The sequence below is a fragment of the Lepus europaeus genome, chromosome 14 (assembly GCF_033115175.1).
Source record: "Lepus europaeus isolate LE1 chromosome 14, mLepTim1.pri, whole genome shotgun sequence".
Lineage (NCBI taxonomy): Eukaryota > Metazoa > Chordata > Mammalia > Lagomorpha > Leporidae > Lepus > Lepus europaeus.
In genome coordinates, this window is record NC_084840.1 from 44274760 (window position 1) to 44290680 (window position 15921).

Consider the following 15921-nt stretch of genomic DNA (forward strand, 5'->3'; position numbering starts at 1 on the left):
AAATGTTACTGATATTCAAATTTTGAAAATGAATCTAACTTTCCTTTGGATGTGTGTGAGTTTAGAAGTGATTTATTCTCAGTGTATTTCTGACATCTTGCTCTCACAGACAATTTCCATTTTCCTGGGTTACAGCTGATTTCCTATGATTGCCTGGTCTGCAGTCTGTAGTCTGTGACTTGAAATACTTCTTTTTAGTTATCTAGGTGTTGTTCTTTCTTTGTAAGCTGTGTCCAACTTTTGTAGTCACAGTAGGTTATCATGCTCCATTTATGGTGAGGATATAAATTTTTTCTGATTAATTTCTATTTTGGCAAATGATGATTTCATGATCATCATTATTAGAATTCCTAGAGATATCTATTTAAGTGTTGGTTCCAACAGACCTGTTCCAACTGAAATCAATAGAAAGAACTTGGCAAATCTAAAAAATGGAATTTTGTGAAAGGGATGAAATATATCAAGGAGATCATAGATTGATGGAAAGTTTGAAGAACTGTGATTGGTAATAGATGGAGACAAGAATAGCTAGTAGCAACATCTATACACAAGGTAGGAACATTCTGCTCTGGTCACCATAGCTGGAATGAATATGCTTTAACCAATTACAGTGTTTCCTTATTGCTCAAGATTGAAACCCAGAGATAGGTGTTATATTGTTCCTTCTGAATTCACATTCCTACCTTTTGGCTAAAGAACAAGTTATATTGATTAAAATTCCTTCTTGACCATATCAAAACAGAGAAGAAATAATTCTACAAAAGGAAACAAGGTTAACAACTATATGAGAACCCAAACCCAGTTTGTGATTTTATCTGATTCCCTTTCTCTCTTTTGCCATTGTATGCAGTGATTTTTGTATTAAAGTCTGTATGTCAAATGCCCAAATCCCAAATCTCAGAGCTTTCAAGTCACTTCCCTACTTTACTTCATTCTTCCCTCCTTTCCCTCCTTTCTTCCACAAATATTTGTAAAACACCTCATATGTATCTGGCTACCTGATAATAAATGGTGGGAAGAAACACAGGAAGAATTCCTACTTTCAAGGAATACATCTTTTCCATAGCTAATTATGAAAAATATTAAGCAAAATCACATAAATCAGTAAGTAGTAACAGACTCTAACTGTTGCAGAAAAATGGTTGAGGGTTAACAAGGCAATTTATAGCTAGACTATGCCTTCACAATCTCCACCGTGGTCATCTGCTGGTGCAGGAATGAGCCATGGACCTCCAGTTCATATTCACACATGACATTTGGTTTATTTTGTGAGATTCATCTTAAAATGATTGCCTTAGAGCCAGCGCCGTGGCTCAGTAGGCTAATCCTCCGCCTTGCGGCGCCAGCACACCGGGTTCTAGTCCCGGTCAGGGCACCGATCCTGTCCCGGTTGCCCCTCTTCCAGGCCAGCTCTCTGCTGTGGCCAGGGAGTGCAGTGGAGGATGGCCCAAGTTCATGGGCCCTGCACCCACATGGGAGACCAGGAGAAGTACCTGGCTCCTGCCATCGGAACAGCGTGGTGCGCTGGCCGCAGCGCGCCTACCGCAGCGGCCATTGGAGGGTGAACCAACGGCAAAAAGGAAGACCTTTCTCTCTGTCTCCCTCTACTGTCCGCTCTGCCTGTCAAAAAAAAAATTATTAAAAAAAAAAAAAAAAAAAGATTGCCTTAGGAAAGATGTCCAGACCAGGTAAGTTCTCCCATTTATAAAACTTCACACTCCTGAGTGAGGAGGTGGTTCTCGCCCGTGTTGTGTGTGTGTGTGTGTGAGTGAGAGAGTGAGTGAGTGAGTGTGTGTGGGGGGGCACTTGGCTTGTTGTTGTCGGTGACTTCCCCTCCCCTCCACCCTTCCCCCTTCCCGCCGCCTCCGCTGCAGTGGCTGCTCCCTGGGCCGTAGGAAATGAGCGATAACGATGACATCGAGGTGGAGAGCGATGCTGACAAACGGGCTCATCACAATGCACTGGAACGGAAACGCAGGGACCACATCAAAGACAGCTTCCACGGTTTGCGGGACTCCGTCCCGTCACTCCAAGGAGAGAAGGCGAGCCGGGCCCAAATCCTAGACAAAGCCACAGAGTATATCCAGTACATGCGAAGGAAAAACCACACACACCAGCAAGACATCGACGACCTCAAGCGCCAGAACGCTCTTCTGGAGCAGCAAGTCCGTGCACTGGAGAAGGCGAGGTCGAGTGCCCAACTGCAGACCAACTACCCCTCCTCAGACAGCAGCCTCTACACCAACGCCAAGGGTAGCGCCATCTCTGCCTTCGATGGCGGCTCGGACTCCAGCTCCAAGTCGGAACCGGAAGAGCCCCAAAACAGGAAGAAGCTCCGAGTGGAGGCCAGCTAAGCTGCGTGGGGCAGGCCAGCAATAAAAACTGTCGGTCTCCCCTTGCCTCGCCTCGGCCTCCCCTCGTTCATCCTTAGAACCCTCACAACCATTTAAGAGACTCTATTTTTCTCTTTCTATTTTTTTTTATTTTTTTTTATTTTTACGTAGAAGCTCTTGGACAACAGCTCGCGTCCTCCTTCCCCGTTTCCACGATTTTTAAGAGATGTATTCCCTTCAGGGATTCCCTGTCCCCACCAGGAGTTTTTAAACCCAAACAGCCCAACTTGGCAGCTTTTCCGTGGAGGACAGACGGCCGGCCGGCCCCCGAGCACACGGCGGCCCACCCGCTGCGCCCGCCCAGCCTCTCCTCCTGGTCTCCCGCACCCGTGTTTGACAGACTTTGTGAATCTGTGAACTGCTCTACAGCGAGAAGATGACCAATTGGGAATAATCAGAATGACGACCTTCCTTGTTAAGGATTTTTTTTCCTGAAAAGTTCTTTATCGTTCCTGTTGTGAAGACCAGATCCTTGGAGAATTCGTGGCATACGGAAGTGGGACAGATTGGCAGCAGCGCAGCGTTTCCGGGCATCTTCCACTGCTGCTGCTCTCAGTGCAAGCCCGCGGTGCCGGCCTGTGGGAGGCCCACGTGGCAGTCTCGTGGTATGTACGGGAGACAGCAGCTGTGGAGCCGCCGCCGCCAGCCAGCGGTGGGGGGTGCTTACTTGGGGGAGGGGCAGGGAGGGCGGGTTGGGTGGGGTAGAGGTTTTGTATTGAGGGCCAGTGATGATGCTACTGAAATTTGAATCTGATTGTCCCTACTTCTGATGATGTCGGTATTGCAAAGCGACAGATTCATAAAGTAATGATCAAATCTTCCTTTCTTTCCGTGTGTATTTCTAAGATATAGAGCCAATTGATTTTTTTATGTAAATACCAAGAGCAGTTTACCTGGTACTAAACCCGCACCCCAGTGCGGATCCCCTGCCCTCCCGCAGCCCTGGCCCACTCCCTTTCCTCCTGTCCAGGAACCTGTCTCTCTGTGTGACCCAGCCCTGGTTCTAGCTGTGGTCAGCAGACCCCAGTGAGGACGTTGTGTGTGGAGGGCTCATTCCTTTGTCTTTTTCCTACGCTGTTCCCGGCATTTGCTGATTTCTAGCGCATACTCTGTAGTCTCAGTCTGTGTTTGATTCCATTCCATGGAAATAAAAGTATGTTGTACATACTGCCCGAGAGTTGTCCTGCAAGATAAGGCTTCCCCCTTTACTATACGACTATAAATAAAAACTTATTTTATCCTTAAAAAAAAAAAAAAAAAAACTTCACACTCCTGATTGTTCTCTATAGCATTTATCTAAATGGAATTAACCATTCACTGGTATAATTTTGTTTAATGTCTTATTTTCCCATTGTAATGCACTGTGTTTATCTTGTTCATGCATATGCCCAAATGATTTGAAAGTTATAGTCACTTGGTAAATGTTTTTGTTAAAATAGAGACAATGGACTATGGTGACTGTGACCTTTCTCTAAGATATGAAATGAAGAATTTACTGTATCATTGTGGTTGTTTCTCAATATCCATTTTTCTTCTTCTCCTTCTTCAAATTAATTTATTTAAAAGACAGAATTACAGAGAAAGATCTTTCATCTGCTCGTTCACTCCCAAAATGGCTACAATGACCGTGACTGGGCCAGACTAAAGCCAGGAGCTTCTTCCAGGTCTCCCATGTGAGTGCAGGTGCCCAAGGACTTGGGTCATCTTCCACTGCTTTCCCAGGTGCATTAGCAGGGAGCTGTCAGAGTGGAGCAGCTGGGACTTGAACCAGCACCCAGATGGGATGCTCTTGCTGCAGGCTGTGGCTTTAGTGTGCTGTGCCACAGCGCCAGCTCTTAAACATCCTTTCTATCCTTCTCCCTTTATATCATAGTCTGGTAATGTGGGAGTAATTCTCTTTCAAGGAGGAGATACTTTTTATTCGATACCAATGGACAGTTTGGGCACTTTTGCCACAGTGGTAGGTTCAGGATTGAAGCGCTTCAGCTGGTTACTTCTTGACACTCTTGATCCAGGGATTGAAGAGAGTTTACAATATAATCTAAACCAGTAGGTTTCAAAGATACATTTGCTGGAGTTTTGTTGGATAGTTTTCCTCTTTATTTCTATTGGGATATAGATTTGAAGCTCAGGCTGCTGTCTCATTCTCAACATGCCTTTAAAGCAGACACAAAGGGGAATTCTAGAAGCAGAACTAGCTTGGACTGACCCTGCTGCTCTACCTCTGACTTTTGCCGACTTCTATCTTTCTGGTTTCCTGGGAAAAGAAATGGCTTTGACTGCTTATGTCATATTGAGTTGTGTACTCCTCCCCTACCCCATCTAGCTAAGGTTTTAGGCTTATCTCAGTCTGCATTGTTATTGATTCCCACTGATATTATTTCATTGAAGATAGTTCTTTCCCCATGATACTATTAGCCATTATTCAAGCACAAACTCTGTGTGCTATTAACATTTTGTATCATTCCCGGTAAGTTTTTTTTTTTTTTAAATGAACCTGTTCTTTAGAGATGATTTGGGGCTACAGAAAAATAGCAGGAGATGTAGTTTCCACATCCCTGAAACCACACACAAATACAGCCTCCTTCACTATCAACATCTCCTGTTAGGGTAGTACATTTGTTATAAGTAATAAACCTACATGGACATGTCATTATCACCCAAAGTTCATAACTTACACTAGCTTCCCTCCTAATGTTGGATGTTCTATGGGTCTGGACAAATCTATCATTGTATTCAACTAGTATTATAGTGTTGGACATAATAGTTACATTGCCCTAACAATCCTCTGTGGTCTGTCTACTCATCACTCCCTTCCACATAACACATAGTTTTTCTTTCTCCAGAATTTCAAATAGAATAATACAGGATCTAGGCTTTTCAGATTGGTTTCTTTCACCTAGTAATATGGATTTATTATTTGTGGATTTTCATGATATGATAACTTGTTCATTTTTAGTGCTGAATAACTTTCTATCATCTGGATGTACTAAAGTTTATTTATCCATTGTGCCTTCTGTAGGACATCAGTTGTTTCCAATCCACAACAATTGAAATCAAACTGCTATAAATAACCATGCACAGGTTTTTGCATGGACATAAATTTTCAACTACTTTGGATAAACACGAGGAGCATGATTGCAGGCAAGAGCATATTTTATTTTATAATAAACTGCCAAAATGTCTTTCAAAGACACTGTAACATTTTGTATTACAACCAGCAATGGCGTTGAGACCCTGTTGCTCCACATTTATGCCAACATTGGTGCTGTCAGTGGTTTGAATATGTGCCATTTTATTAGACGTGTAGTGGTATCTCATTGTTTTAATTTCTTAGATTACATATGATGTGAATATGTCTTCTTTGGTGAGGGCTCTGTTAGGTCTTTGACCCATTTTTAAATTGGGTGGTTGGTTTTCTTATTGATGAATTTTAGTATTCTTTATGTTAATAACAATTCTTTAATGGATATGTGTTTTGCAGATTTTTGAAAAGATTTATTTAATTGAAAGGTAGAGTTATGAGGAGAGGAATATATATATATAGAGAATCAATCTTCTATCTGGTCATTTCATCCCCAAATGACCTCAGGGGCTGGGGCTGGGTGGACCAGAACAAACACAGGAGCCTGTAACTCCATCATTGTGTCCTATGTGGATGGCAGGGGCCCAAGTATTTGGGACATCTTCTGCTGCTTTCCCAGGCACATTAGCGGGGAATTGGATCAGAAGTGATGCAGCTGGGACTAAAACCAGCACTCATATAGGATGCAAGTATTGCAGCTTAACTTGCTGCACCACAATGTCAGCCTCTGGAAATATTTTTTTCCCCTCAATATGTGATTTGTCTTTTCACTTTCTTGACAGTCACATGGCTGAGGTTTTTAACCTAGTAATGTCTAGCTTAACAATTCTTCTTTTCATGCTTTTAGTCATTACCAAATCCAAGATTACCTATATTTTCTCCTATTTTATATTTTATGTGCTTAATAGTTTTACTTTTTACATGAAGGTTATACTCTCTTTTGAGTTAACTTTTGTAAAATGTATAGGATCTGTGTCTATATTTTTTTTTGCATAATCTCATGATCCAGCACCAGTTGTTGAAAAGATTATCTTTTTGCCATTGTGTTACCTTTGCTGCTTTTCCAAGAATATTGATTATGTCTATGTGGGTCTATTTCTTTTTTTTATGATTTTAGTTATTTATTTGAGAGGTAGAGTTACAGAAAGAGGGGGAGAGACAGAGAAAGGTCTTCCATCTGCTGGTTTACTCCCCAGATGGTTGCAATGGATGGAGCTGGGCCATTCCGACCTCAATATGTGATGCTGGTGGTGATGAAGGCAGAGGCTTAGTCCACTACGCCCAACACCAGCCTCAGTGGGTCTATTTCTTGCCTGTATTCTGTTCCATCATCTGTTCTTTCACCAGTATCACATTGTCTTGCTTAATATAGCTTTACAGTAAGTCTTTAAGCTTGGTAGTGTCAGCCTCTGATTTTATTTGTCTCTTTCAATATTGTGTTAGCTATTCTGGTTCTTTTGCACCCCACCCCCACATAAACTTTAGAATTAGTATGTTGATATCCACAAAATAACTTGCTGACATTTTGATTGGTACTATATTGAGTTGAGAGATAAAATTGTAAAGAATTAACATCTTGAAAACAGTGTGTTTATATTCATTTATTTAGTTCTTTGATTTATTTCTTTCAGGTTTTGTAGTTTTCCTCCCCAGGTCTTGCACATATTTGATTCCGTTTTTACCTAAGTTTAACCTTTTGGATGATAACATGATATTTGCATTTTTCTTATGAAATTCTCATTGTTTTGTGTTAGTATATAGGAAAACAATCGACTTTTGTGTATTAACCTGTATCCTGTAAACTGGCTGTAATTGCTTACTAGTTGCAGGAATATTTTGGTCTTTTTAAAAATGCATGAATGCTTTTATTTCTTTCTTCCCAATCTATATATTTTTTTTATTCCATTCTCTTGTTTATTGCATTGCATAGGACTACCAGTACCATGTTGAAAAGTAGTGGCCAAATGAGTCATCAATGCCTTGTTCCTGATTTTAGTGGGAAAGCTTAGTTTGTTATAATTCAGTAGGATTTTAGCTTTTTTTTTTTTAAAGATGGTCTTTATCAAGTTAAGGAAGTTCTCTTGTGTTGCTCATTTACTGAGAGCTTTTTTTTAATCAAAAGAGTGTTGGATTTTGTCAAATGCTCTTCATTATTGATTTAATCTTTAAAACATTTTAAAATTTCTCTTGATTTATTCTTTGATTCTTGTTTATGCAGAAGTAGGTTCTTTCATTTCCAGTTATTCTGGTATTTTCCAGATACCTTTTGTTTTTCATTCCTAGTTTAATTCCATTGCGGTTTGAGAGCATACATTGTATAATTTATTTTTAAATTTGTTTTAAATTTAAATTAGTGTTTTATGCCTGAGAATGTGATGTATTTTGATGGACAATCCATCTGAGCTTGTTCATCATTGCATGAAAACATATGTATCCTTGTGTTGTTGTATAAAGTAATCCATAGATGTTTATTATATCCAGTTGATGATCTTGTTAAGTTCAACTATCTCTTTACTGTTTGGTGCTTTTTATTTCTGATGTAGGGACTTGAAGTCAACAACTATAAGGATTTTTTTTTTTCATGTATTTCTCCTTACAGTTCTGTACTTTTGCCACATATGTTTTGATGTTTTCTTTAAGGACTGCTAAGTATTCTTGGAGAATTGATCCTGTTATTGCTTTTTTAAAAAGCATTTAGTTATTTATTTGAAAGACAGAGTTACAGAGAGTGAAGGAGAGAGAGAGAGAGAGAGAGAGAGAGAGAGAGACCTTCTGTTTACTGATTTACTTCCCAGATGGGCACAATGATTGGAGCTAGGGCAGGCTGAAGTCAGGAGCAAGGAGCTTCTTTCAGGTCTTCTCCCTGTTACCACTTTTTTTTTTTTTTTTAATCACTGAGAACTTTCCTTGCTCTGTGGTCTGCACTGTCTGAACTTAATATATCAACTTTTACTTTCTTCATATTAATATTAGCAAGACATCCAGATGAAGCTCCTGGTTTCTGGCTTCAGTATGGCCCAACCTCAGTCATTGTGGCCATTTAGGGAGTGAACCAGTGGATGTTAGATTTCTCTTCCTCTAGAGCTAATAAGATTTTTCAAAATAATGATAGCAGCAATGCTTTCTATTATATAAGCTTTTATATGTTTCATAAGCTATATAAATACATATATAATATACACACAGATAAAAATTTAAATAATAAATAATATATTCATATTTACATATTGCATATACATATATTTTTATGTATCACTGAAATGAAAATATCAATGATGGACCGATCTGAAGCCAGGAGCCTGGAGCTTTTTCTGGATCTCCCACGTGGTTGCAGGGGCCCAAGGACTTGGACCCTCTTCTGCTGCCTTCCCAAGCACATTAGCAGGGAGCTGGTTTGGAAGTAGGATAGTCGGGACTTGAACTGGCGCCCATATGGGATGCTGGTGCCACAGGTGGTGGCTTTACCCACTATGCTACAGTGCTGGTTCCACTAAAAATATGTAAAATAAAAATTTATTATTATTTTTTTTGACAGGCAGAGTTAGATAGTGAGAGAGAGAAACAGAGTGAAAGGTCTTCCTTCCATTGGTTTACCCCCCCCCCCCCCCCCCCAAATGGCTGCTAGGGCTGGCATGCTGTGCCAATCTGAAGCCAGGATTCAGGTGCTTCCTCCTGGTCTCCCATGCCGGTGCAATGCCCAAGCACTTGGGTCATCCTCCATTACCTTCCTGGGCCACAGCAGAGAGCTGGACTGGAAGAGGGGCAACCGGGACAGAATCCGGCACCCCAACCAAGACTAGAACCTGGGGCACAGGCACCGCAGGCAGAGGATTAGCCTAGTGAGCCGTGGCGCCGGCCAAAAATTTATGTTTTACTTTACTTATTTCTTCTATCATGTTGTTCTTTTTTATGTAGACCTAAATTTCTTTTTTTTTTTTTTTTGACAGGCAGAGTGGATAGTGAGAGAGAGAGACAGAGAGAAAGGTCTTCCTTTTTGCCGTTGGTTCACCCTCCAATGGCCACTGCGGCCGGCGCATCGCGCTGATCCGAAGCCAGGAGCCAGGTGCTTCTCCTGGTCTCCCATGCGGGTGCAGGGCCCAAGCACTTGGGCCATCATCCACTGCCTTCCTGGCCATAGCAGAGAGCTGGCCTGGAAGAGGGGCAACTGGGATAGAATCTGGCGCCCCGACCGGGACTAGAACCCGGTGTGCCGGCGCCGCAAGGCGGAGGATTAGCCTGTTAAGCCACGGCGCCAGCCCTAGACCTAAATTTCTAACCTATATAATTTTCTTTCGCTCTAAAGAACTTTTAGCATTTCTTGCAAAATAGGTCTACTGGCAACAAATTCCTTCAATTTTTGTTTGATCAACTTTTTTATTTCTTCTTCACTTTTGAAAGAAAATGTCTCATGATACAAAATTTTAGTTTGGCAGGTTTTTTTTTTTTCTCTCCATGCTTTAATACTTTTCTTTGTTCTATTTTTGCTTTCTTAAGGAGAGTCAGGTGTAATATTCTTGTTTCAGTATATATTTTTTCCCCTCTAACTTCTTTCAGGACTTGTTTATTGGATACTACTAAGAACCTGTATATTATGGATAGCAGTAGGCCTGTGGAAAAGCTTTTGGATGAACAAGGTATGGGAGGAGATATGGATACTTTGGTGAATAAGTAAGATAATTAAAACCAGTAAAAACAGATCTATTTAAACTAAATACTTCTAAGGAATCAATCTAAGCATGAATGTCCATGAGCTGCCTTATCCTTGAGGATAAAATAGTATCCTAACTAGAAACACCATTTTCAAGGACACCAGTTAACCAATAGGATTGCATTTGCCTCTACACTTCTTCGATGTCCAAAGAAGTTTTGTGACAAGGATCATGTTAGATTCATCTTTGAATCTCTCTTGCCTTATAAAAAGGCATTTACATGGTAGGCTTGAATGTGTGCTTAAGTACATAAATTAAGGAAGGCAATTTTGCATTAAATTCAAATAAAACCTATTGGGTTTGGGGTCAGAATTGTATAACTAAATAATGTTAGCTTCTAAAATGTTGAAATGGTATTTTACTTTGAGAAAAAAATTGATTTAATGGGTCATATTTTGCAACTACTTATTTTTTTCTCACAATTTGAAGTTGAAGCTTTGACAGTGGTCATACAGTCTTTTCCATATGCAGCTAAATAATATAGACCTTTGATGCTACAATTTGCTCATTTCTAGCATTGATCTAATCAAGTTAACTGGATAATTGCCATAATTTTAAATAATTTTCCCGTTCAGTTCCTTTTGTTTGATCTATTTTGATATTTGTAACAATTTTCCCATCACTATCAGCAAATGTTTAGTGTACTTACTGTATCCAAAACAGTTCTAGACTCTGCTACTGGTATAGAAAATATCTCATTTGGACTTCCACTCTGAGGACATAATTTTTTTTAAAGATTTATTTATTTATTTGAAAGTCAGAGTTACACAGAGAGAGAGGATAGGCAGAGAAAGAGAGAGAGGTCTTCCATCTGATGGTTCACTCCCCAATTGGCCATAACGGCCAATACTGCGCCTATCTGAAGCCAGGAGCCAGGAGCTTCTTCTGGGTCTCCCATGTGGGTACAGGAGCCCAAGGACTTGGGCCATATTCTACAGCTTTCCTAGGCCATAGCAGAGAGCTGGATTGGAAGTGGTGCCGTCGGGTCTCGAACCAGCGTCTGTGGACATAATTTGAAATAAAATGAAAGCCATTTTCATGGAGTAGCTTTTTACAGAATTATCTGTAAATAAAAATTTTATAGACTAAATTAAAGACTAAGAGAAATAGCTATATACAGCAGACTCATAGAATGGCAGATGTCCTAAACAACACTCTGGCCTCAGAATCAGCCCTTGAGGCATTTGGATCTGGCTGAAGAGCCCATGAGAGTATTGTAGGCATGGAAAGCCAAGACACCATGGAAAAGAAAAAAAAGAAGAAGACCTAAATGAAAGATCTCTGTGAGTGAGATTCCAGTAGAAAGAACGGGGCCATCAAAGAAGGAGGTACCTTTCTCTGAAGGGAGGAGAGAACTTCCACTTTGACTATGACCCTATCGGAATAAGATCAAAGTCAGCGAAGTCTAAAGGCTTCCATAGCCCTGGCAACTCATGACTAGAGCCTAGGGAGATTACTGACGCCATGAACAGGAGTGTGAAATTGTTAAGTCAGCAACAGGAGTCACTGTGTACTTACATCACATTAAGGGATCTGTCCTTAATGTGTTGTCTAATGTGCAGTGATGCTATAACTAGTACTGAAGCAGTAGTTTTACACTTTGTGTTTCTGTGTGGGTACAAACTGATGAGATCTTTACTAATTATATACTGAATCGATCTTCTGTATATAAAGATAATTGGACATGAAAAAAAAAAAACCTGGTGTTAAATTGGAAATGGCATAGAAAATTAATTAATTTTTTTAAAAAAATATTATGTAGGATCTCTGTCTTTAATGTGCTGTACACTGTTATTTAATGCTATAACTAGTACTCCAACAGTATTTTTTTCACTTTGTGTTGTTATATAGGGGCAAACTGTTGAAATCTTTACCTAATATATACTAAACTGATCTTCTGTATATAAAGAGAACTGAAAATGAATCTTGATGTGATTGGAAGGAGAGAGGGAGCAGGAAAGGGGAGGGTTGCGGGTGGGAGGGAAATTATGGGAGGGGGGAAGCCACTGTAACCCATAAGCCGTACTTTGGAAATTTATATTCATTAAATAAAAGTTTAATTAAAAAAAAAGAAATAGCTATATAAATTGTTAAGCCACCTTGAATGAGATATTTGAAGATGCTATAGACCTTGATGCCCTAAAATTATACTTAAACTACTTTTACACCTTAAACTGTGAATACAGAGGATAATATTCATTTGGAGATAGAAAAAACGTTCATAGTGTTACATTGATTGAATTAAGGGTAATCATTGTTTAGTCTTAATTGTTTAATTATTTTATTTTTTAAAGATTTATTTATTTATTTGAAAGTCAGAGTTACACAGAGAGAGAAGGAGAGGCAGAGAGAGAGAGAGAGAGAGAGGTCTTCCATCCACTGGTTCACCCTCAGTTGGCCACAATGGCCAGAGCTGTGCTGATCCGAAGCCAGGAGCCAGGAGATTCTTCCAGATCTCTCACATGGGTATAGAGGCTCAGGGACTTGGGCCATCTTCTAGTGCTTTCCTAGGCCATAGCAGAGAGCTGGATCAGAAGTGGAGCAGCCGGGACTTGAACTGGCACCCATATGGGATGCTGGCACTGCTGGTGGTGGCTTTATCCACTACGCCACAGTGCCAGCCCCTAGTCTTAATTGCTGTAATGCTGATTTTTTAAAAAAAAGATTCATTTATTTATTTGAAAGAGTTAGAGAGAAAAGGAGGGACAGAAAGAGAGGGAGGGACAGAAAGAGAAGGAGAGAGAGAGAGAGAGAAGGAGAGAGAGAGACAGAGAGAGAGATGGATCTTCCATCTGCCTGGTCATTCCCCAAATGGTTGCAAAGGCCAGATCTGGACTGGTCCAAAGCTGGGAGCCAGGAGCGTCTTCCAGGTCTCTTATGTAGGTACAAGGGTTCAAGGGCTTGAGTTATCTTCTGCTTCTTTGCCAGGTGTGTTTCCAGGGAGCTGGATCAGAAGTGGACATTGTGGACTCAAACTGGTACCCATAAAGAATGTTGGCACTGCAGGCAGTGGCTTTACCTACTACATCACAGCACTAGTCCCAAAGTTGAAATTTTTATGTATTTTAGAAAATGAAAAAAGTATGACCGGTTGAAAGTTGGCCTTCATTCTCAAGGAGTTTGGCTTACAGTTAATTGCAGGGAAATAATACACATATGCATAAAATGGTAACTCAAGCACTAGGCTTCATATAATGAGCTCAGTGAATACAATGCAGAATAATGATTTCAATTTTAACAATTTTCCTCCATGCTTATATTTCTATCTCACAAGATATTGATGAGGTGGTCAATTAAGACTCCTCAGGCATGATGTTTATTAGAAGAATAACCACCCTAGTGCATTAGTCCTTCATTTCTAGCTCGTTAATTTCCATCTACAAATCCTTTTGGTGCTTGTATTACACAGCAAATGATTTTTCCAATTTAATCCATATTTATTCATATTTTTACTTAGTTTTGTTTTGCTAAAAAAGAATCCTCTTTAAGATTTTATTAGTGTAGTGCTAATTAAGTTTTTTTATAAAAATTCACATAAAATTTATGAAATTTACACTTGCATAGGAAATTGGAGACATTGTTGTCCAATTTATACTACTTCTAAATAGTAATATGTAAAATATTCTGAGGCAATATCATATGTCTTCCCTGATTTGTGATAACTAATATACAGAGAATAAAAAACTGTAACATATATGAGTGAAATAGACATTTTGAGATTTGATTGCTGTTTATAGCACTTGTCTATACTCTTGAGGAACAGTGGGTTTTTTACTTTCTTTATTTAGTGTGAGGGGCTTAAGCTTGTGATTATAAAGTAAATTGAAAGTATGCCACTGTAAAAATTAAAAGAAAAATAAGAAAAGAAGGAAGAGGGAGGGTGGGAATGATTGAGGGAAAAAGGATAGGGTGAGAAGTATTATTAAGCTCTTAAAGCTGTATGTATGAAATACATGAAATTTATTCCTTTTATATAAACAAAAAAGTTTAAATAATGAAAAATTCTTGAGGAAATATGATTTTAGTTTAGAGAGGGCCATTTTCAAGTTTATTCTTGATGTAAATGTTGACTATGGATGGTTAGATCAGAAGGCTAGTGGATTAAGATTATAGTTATTTCTGTGGCCAAGCTAGGTTTGGAAATATGCTTGTAGCCTGTGCCCTGACCAAGATTTAGGGGCCTTACTAATGTAATAGACTGAATTGTGTGCCCCTAAAATACATATGGCACCACACCCCATAGTGTGGTGGCTTTTAGAGATGAATTTTTTGGAAGATAATAATGCATAGATGAGTCATGACAGTGGGGACCTTATGATGGTTTAGAGACCTTATAAGAAGAGACACCAGAGAGCTTGCTTGGTATCTTTCTCAGTCATGTGAGGACAACAGTAAGAATACAGTCATGGATAAGCCAGGAAGAGAACCCTCCCCAGGGGCTGATGACCATGTTGGCACCTTGATCTCTGACTTTTAACCTGTAAACTTGTGAGAAAAGAAATTTCTGTTTTTTAAGCCACTCAGGCCATGATATCTTATGATGAGGGTATTGCTATGAACACGTCAGTGCGTAAGATCATGTTCCAATCACCGGTATCTGTAACACAGTGTTTGAGGGCTTTCTCCCAAGTTTCTAAAGATCTGGAAAGTACCAAGAATTTGTCAGTGCCTATCCCACCATGAACAGCTCTCAACTACTGTCTGGTCTGTCAACATCTGACTCCTGGACTCCGGAAGACATATTTGAGGCTGCTACAAATCACTTAGCACCCATACTGGAATCAGCTCAGAGACAGTCTTTTTCTGCTGCCTTCCTTTGACTGTCATGTCTTCACACTGACAGGTGTCTTCTGTCACTCTCAAACTATTGGGACTTGGTTTGTTGCTGAGCAGCTACCTCCGTTGTAATGTAAAACAAAGCTGAGCAGTTGTTCTGACAGCTTTGTGAAGGGATGCAGCTGGCTGAAGTGGGGAAATTGCAGAAGTCTTGAAATGCCACTGGGGCATCATCAGTGTTGGAAAAGATACACGCAAGCTGTAATCCTGGTAGATAATAATTTTTCACCCACCCCCAGATACTCAGGCAATGTATGCATATTTGTATCAAGTATATATTTACTTATACTGCATATTTATCTGTTTTCCTGCTGGCGCATATAATAAGCAGGTTCTTACATTCATTTGATAGATCTCACCATGGTGCAGGGAGTGCCATTTATTTGATTTAGCTTTTCTGGGCTCCAAGATCTTATTTTCAGTTGTTCACTGGGGACGCCTATAGGGTATATACTGACCTAGTCATACCAGTTGCTAAAATGCTGAAATACAGCTATGCATCACTTAACAATGAAGACATGTTCTGAGAAATGTGGCACTGGCAATTTTGTCATTATATGAACATAAGAGTGTGTTTTCACAAATCCAGATGGTCTGGTTAATCATGCAGTATCACTCCTGATACAGTCAAGAGATGCAGTAAACATGAAACGTTTGAGGCTGTAGCAGGTGGAACATATCCTGTTTTATCGTAAACTTTTTTTTTAAGAAGTGGATAAAGACTGGATAAAGAAATTTTGGGATATGTACTCTATAGAATACTATACAGCCATCAAAAACAATGAAATCCAGTCGTTTGCAACAAAATGGAGGAATCTGGAACACATCATGCTTAGTGAAATAAGCCAGTCCCAAAGGGACAAATATCATATGTTCTCCCTGATCAGTGACAACTAAC

At 39.8% G+C, this 15921-nt stretch overlaps 1 protein-coding gene and 1 pseudogene across 1 annotated transcript; both read left to right on the forward strand.

Moving 5' to 3' along the window:
- The first annotated feature begins 1808 nt into the window (after positions 1–1808).
- Positions 1809–2467, forward strand: LOC133773770 (protein max-like). The gene has a single exon (XM_062211361.1). It carries the CDS (start codon positions 1899–1901, stop codon positions 2352–2354), a length of 456 nt encoding a protein of 151 aa, XP_062067345.1. The 5' UTR covers positions 1809–1898; the 3' UTR covers positions 2355–2467.
- Positions 2468–10069: 7602 nt separating this feature from the next.
- LOC133773416 (vesicle-associated membrane protein-associated protein A-like) overlaps positions 10070–15921 on the forward strand; it is a 37066-nt pseudogene continuing 31214 nt past the window's right edge.

Excerpts from the sequence above, each read along its gene's own strand:
- LOC133773770 (XM_062211361.1), top strand. The coding sequence starts at position 1,899 with ATGAGCGATAACGATGACATCGAGGTGGAGAGCGATGCTGACAAACGG.